The sequence below is a fragment of the Nyctibius grandis genome, chromosome 7 (assembly GCF_013368605.1).
Source record: "Nyctibius grandis isolate bNycGra1 chromosome 7, bNycGra1.pri, whole genome shotgun sequence".
Classification (NCBI taxonomy): domain Eukaryota; kingdom Metazoa; phylum Chordata; class Aves; order Nyctibiiformes; family Nyctibiidae; genus Nyctibius; species Nyctibius grandis.
The window spans coordinates 12,170,636-12,176,635 of record NC_090664.1 but is presented as its reverse complement, the minus strand read 5'-3'; the positions used below and the strand labels follow the sequence as shown (position 1 = coordinate 12,176,635).

The following is a 6,000-nucleotide window of genomic DNA, read 5'->3' as shown; positions in this document are numbered from 1 at the left end:
CATCATTACTGTTGAAAGCAGCGAGGGCAGACAGTACTGTTGGTAATCCCAGAAGAAATATCTTGACTTGTGGAAGTAATTCCATAACAGAGGCAGAGAAAAGCCATTAGTTAAAGATCGTGATAGATTTACTCTTGAAAAACCAGTTAAACGCTTTGACTCAGCCCTCTGTCTATGAGTAAAAACTGAAAATAAATCGTATTTGGCAATGACTAAAGCTCAATAATGTCTTTTAAACCAAAGGTATGAACTGCTCCAAGACACGGCCTTGAAGGAATGCAACGAAAGGCAAGGCAGACGACTGGGCAGTGCTTCCTGCCCCGCTTAGAGCCAGTGTTTTTTTCTGTTTTGCATAAAAACAAAAGTGTTCTGGGATGATGGTTTCCAACACTGGATGAATGTTTAAAATAAACCAGAACTGCATTACCTAACACCTGAAAAATGTTGAGGAGGATCCATGAAGCCTCTAAGCAAGTGTCCAATGCTGCAGTAATTCAGAGTTGTATTGTCAGAGGTATCTAATCAAGAATCTCTGTTAATGACAAAGATTAAATGAAATATGATTTTCAGAAACAAGGGAACACCTTAACCTACTTCCTTTTTATTTGTCAAAATAAGGCGTACGTTCCCCAGCCTTTCCTAAAGCCCAGCCCTGTTTTCCCTGGGGAGTGCTGTCCAATTTAAACAAAAACTTACCCGTACGGCATCTGGCAGTATGAACAGGGCGGAAAAAAAACCCACAGCAAACCAGGATTCATCTGACAAGCCACTTCTATCAGAACGATGCACACAGCTCACAGGTGCCCTGAGCACTGGACACCGCTCCTGGACATCTGAGCAACTGATGCCAGTTAACTAACGCTTCAACAGAAAGAGAAAGGGCGTCCCACCACTAAATGAAACAAGTCTTTTATTCATGAGCGTTGTCATTTTAAATTCACAGATTATGAAAGGAAGGCAAATCAGAAGAGACTGCCAGAGCATCTTTTAAGTGATAAAGGTATAAATTTTCTTTTTGAACATTTCTAATTTAAGAAAGAAAGAGGTTGCATAGGCTTTCTACAGGTGTGCACAAAAAAAAAAAAAAATCAAGTACGTGGAGGGTTTTACATGACAATTCAGAGTGTACATTGGCTACTTGAACAGGAAAATATTTACTTGCAAGTCCAAGACAGCTATTGGAACAACCTACAGAATAAGGCTTATGAATATTTACTTTTCAGTCCTGTAAAATATACTGAACTGTACAGAACCATCGGAAAAATAAAATGACACTCGTGAATCTCTCGCTGATGGGAGCTTTTCAGAAAGGACTATTTTTGTGTTTGCCTCTCCCAAGTTACTTTGGAAAAGAAACGGTGGTAATGGCATCAGGGGATTCTTCACAGCATCAGAAGAAAACAAAACATTTATCAGAGCACAAGTGGAATGTTCTCAGCATGCAGAAACAACCAACCATGCAGACAGAAAAAACCTTCAATAAATTACAAGCATAAAATTATTCAAATTTCTCCTTAAAAGAACAGCTACAGCACCTGTGCAGCCTCGACAGTCACACCATCAACGCTGAAAGAGTCTGCTCTTCCAGGAGTGCAGGCCTGCACGCCTGACAGAGAGGTCTTCAATGGCTGTTTTTAGTGAGTGAGTGGCTTGTTCTTTGGTGTATGAAAGTCAAGAGTTCTGGGAGGATGCTCCACGTGTTTAATTCTGCATTTTCGAGTGTTCTTTGTGATGATATTACAAACTGAACGCTTTAGTTATTTATCAGACTAACCTCCAGAACAAGAGTGGATCCATTATAAAGTCAATTCTTGCAGGTGATAAAGTACACATTTTCCTGATGATACTTGGTAGTAGTTCAGTGATTACTATGACAGCATCATTTTGGTTTTGTTACAGAAAAACACCAACTATTCCTAAAAATAAGATTTTTTTTTTCCTTTAAAAAAAAGTGTCAGTTACAAAACCAAGCTCATACAGTCCGCATTTTTTTAAAAATAGGATTTAAATCATTTATAACGTGAATCTTTCTAATGTGCAAAAAAAGGACATACAAGCAGACAAAAATAGCATTTTGGAGGAGAAAGGAGCCACACCTTCATTAAATGGGGATCTGAAGTTCAAATGTAAAGATTACTAAATATGATGTCCAGATGAACAACTAGTGGCATGTTTCCTTGTGTACCTCCCCCTTTAGCCTTTTGAGTTGCTCAAGAGATTTTAATATCTACCAAAAAAATCATCATAAAATGCAGGACGCACAAGAACAGATATAAGCAGTGCTTTGACCTAAATATATTTGTGTAATACCTATAAAGCTAAGTTATTGTATTAAGAAAGCAGACAAAAGGCACAAAATCAATCAGTACTACAGAACGGCAGGCATCCATGCTCCTGTATGTCAGAAGTGTAGTGGTCTCTTTACGGGGCTCTGCAGGAAGCAGCACTGAGCAGAAGTCAGCACATTTTACATTTGCCTTTTGTTGCCACTTCTCTCAAAGACATCTTCACTTTCAGTAAATACGAACTAAAAAGCAACAAAGCCTTAATGCACTTTTAGAATCCACTTTCTTAGTGTCACAGTGGTTACCTTACAAAGCAAGATCAAGCTACAAGATTGTTTACTGAGTTTTTTCTTTATAAAACAAATTATTAATGAAACAAACAAAATGGGATGTAATTTGTTATTGTCTCAGTGTAATCATTTCCTGAATTTTCTTTTACATCAAAAAATCATTCCTCTGAGAAGGCTACTTCAATCATCTCTAGTCATCCAAATATTTCATCCAGAAGCAATCACCTGGGTCAAAAGCAAAAGAAATCCAAGGTCTGCTCGGAGCCTTCATACGGAATTAAGGGCTCTGGCCAGACAAGCCCTGTCTGATCTCCCAGAGCAGCGTCCCGAACCCTCCTCTCGGCTGGTGGGGAAGGCTCACGCCTGGCACAGCAGGACAGGACTCGGACCCAGCCTCACCCGCCTCAACACACAGCCTGGCGTTTTAGCGTGAATGCATCAGCAGTGGCCTAACTTCAAAGGCAAGGCTGTGAGCCGGGGTGCCTCAGGCACAGCCCACCAGCGTGCTCTGCTCTCTTACCTGGGGGCAGAAAGCAGAGGCAAGAGCGAGCTGGAACGCCACAGCTACACCTGCCAGAAGGGATTTAGCAGAACATGTAACCCAAAAGCACTGGCATGACAGTAGCCAGATAACATTACACAGCAAGATCACAACTACCAGAGCAGCTGGCTCACCGGTGACCAGAGATCTATTAAACAGCCGGAAATACGAACAAACAAAAAAGTGAGGACACAACGGATTCGTGGAACAACGTTCTTGAGAAGGTATTGCTACTTCTTATAAGATGGCAGAAAATTCACACTCGTAAGTGACAGGAAACATGCTCTTAAATCAGCATCCCGAGAGCGAGCGCGCTGTCAGTGTATCATTCTTGTGTCAAAGTGAGTTACTCAATGACTGTTTAGACAGAACGACTGCCATTAAGTGACACGTCACATTTTAAGTGCAAAACATTTTTGGCAAAAGTGAAAAATAGAAAAACCTTAACCAGTACTAATAAAAAAGTATTTTCTTAAATACTAGCATAGGGCCTGATCCTGCAAGCACACAACTCGGGGAACCGCAGCTGAGTCCAGCTGGAGTTCTGTGCCCTAACACTTAAAGAGGAAAAGGTCTTTAAATCACTGTTAGTGTTTATACTTGTTTACATGTAGTGTAAATAATACACACACAAACACATCCACACTGCGTGTATATACGGACGTGTGCGTGCGTGTTTGTGTATCCATACACACAACATGGCTCCTGAATAAACTTGAGCTCGTGGTTATTTTGAGATGCATCATTCACAGTATATAGCTTCTCGTTTGTATCTTCTGATAACAGGACCTACTCGATGACATCTTGAAGTTACATACTGTATCATTTTAATGCCTTTAAGGTAAAGTTATGAGGCCACTGCTCTATTCCATCAATGGGTCTTCCAGAGAGGATTCAAATATAGCCAACCATCGCCCTGCAAGAAAATTAGGGAGAGTTGACAAATGAGATTGATACATACTTGATCTGTGTATGTCCCCACAAAAGGTAAACGAATACTAATCAACCAAGAAACCATCCCTGTCATCTGAAAATTCTGTGCTTAATGAATTTGCAGATAATCTGGGCAGGAGGGAAAAAATGACATGGGGGAAGAGAAGCAATGGGAAGATGCAACAGATGAACTGCTGGTTTAAATAGCTGCACATAGTAGCTAATGTAACAACACAGTCCCATAATAATTCCTTCAGTCAGTCTCATTTCCCTTCCTCCTTTCCTCTGAGAAAGGGCGAAGATGAACTTGGTGAAATCTGTTTCATTTTGAGCAGATGAAGCCCAAGACTGTTTAAGATGTCCATGCTTACCTTGGACAAGTGTCCCTAGATCGTGTTCACTTTAGTATGCTGAGATCCAGATTAGTAGGAGGTGTGAATAAACAGCATTTGCCAATTAAGGTGTGGAATTTAGGGTAAAACACATAGATTTAAGTACCTAACATTAGGAACCAAAAATTCAGATTAAAAAGACATGTAGATGTGGTGCTTAGGGACATGGTCTAAGTGGTGGACTTGGCAGTGCCAGGTTAACGGTTGGACTTGATGATCTTAAAGGTCTTCTCCAACCAAAACAATTCTATGATTCTCTAACTGAAGGAAAGTGAACAAGTTTACAATATGGCCATGGAAAAATCCATTGCTCTCCTTTACGAGCCAGACTCTGGCAAAAATAGAATTTAAAACAACCAGTGGTATATAACAGCACTAGCTCATGGTAAAAAGCACAGACAAATTCATTTATACTAGCATCCCCCTGTATGCAGAAACATGCTACAGAGTCTTTAAAATAAGGCAATGAAAGTACCTCTTTGGCAAAATATTTTGGTTTCCACAGCGTTGTAAGAGCCACACGTTGCCTCTCCTCTGCTCGCTGTCTCTCTTCAAGGCGGTGCTTGTGTTCTGTTGCTGCATCAATATTACCTTCTTTCAGAGAATTGGTGACGTGTTGCCAGAGGCGCCTGCGTGACGGAGAAGGAGCACAAGCGACAGTGAGAAGGCTTCTGCCGCAGCCGCGGGCCTGGCCAGACAACAGTACGGTGAGAGGCAGGCTGACGCCGCGTTCTCCACGCCACTTCTGCAGGTCACATAGCTTGTGAACCATCACTCTTCCAGGATGTTCATCGCATTTGTGGACCAGATTTTCAGATCTGCTCAACTCCCAGCATTTTGCCATGCAAGTTAACTTTGTAATAACTTTTGTTCATGTTCCTGAATCTTCACAACCTGAGCTTTTTTCTTAAAGCAGATGGATTTATTTTTATCATGTCCTGTTCACATTCTTTGCTGACGATCCAACCCCCAATGACCGTGTATATACTGCGTTTATTTGCAGTTAAATTTTTGAATTATAAGGGAACGTTAGCCAAAAGTCAAGAGTACATTAAACTGGGACACTGACTGTTCCCACCAGGTTACTAACAGAGGAATCAACGCACTGATTCTAGGGAGCCCTTCTAGGTCTCTGCTCTATATTCCCAGTTAACAATGAGTATAGAACCAAACTTGCTTTTCACACGACTGCCCGCATTCAGATGCAATGCCTTCTCACACTACATTAGCCAAGCAGAAACTTTGCCCACAAAAATACTAAGAAACCGACTGCAGCTTTCACGTATATCCAGGGGTGTTTAAATGAGTTTCTGTTTACAATCTGATAAGCTCCATATCCTGCAGGAACCTTGGATAGTTGTAATTTGCTTACTAGTATCCAAAAAATACAATAAATACACCGCAGAGCTACTGCTTTCTTATTTACTCCAACCTTTCTGTTCCTAAACTACAGGGGAAAAATGAGTTTGTGATAAACAAGCACATCTAGAAAGTAGGAAAATGGTATCTGACCCTGCACAATGACTCAAGACACTCCTTTGTACGATAAAGAGAACATA

General features: G+C 40.9%; 1 protein-coding gene across 1 annotated transcript in view; it reads right to left on the bottom strand.

Annotated features, from left to right (window-relative positions):
• Nucleotides 1–893: 893 nt before the first annotated feature.
• Nucleotides 894–6,000, bottom strand: part of OSBPL10 (oxysterol binding protein like 10) — a 124,590-nt gene continuing 119,483 nt past the window's right edge. The window contains exons 11-12 of the mRNA XM_068405158.1: nt 4,917–5,070; nt 894–4,032 (exon numbers count right to left, since the gene is read on the bottom strand). Coding sequence (XP_068261259.1) covers nt 3,988–4,032; nt 4,917–5,070 — 199 coding nt within the window. The 3' untranslated portion in view covers nt 894–3,987. The remainder of the gene's footprint in view (nt 4,033–4,916; nt 5,071–6,000) is intronic.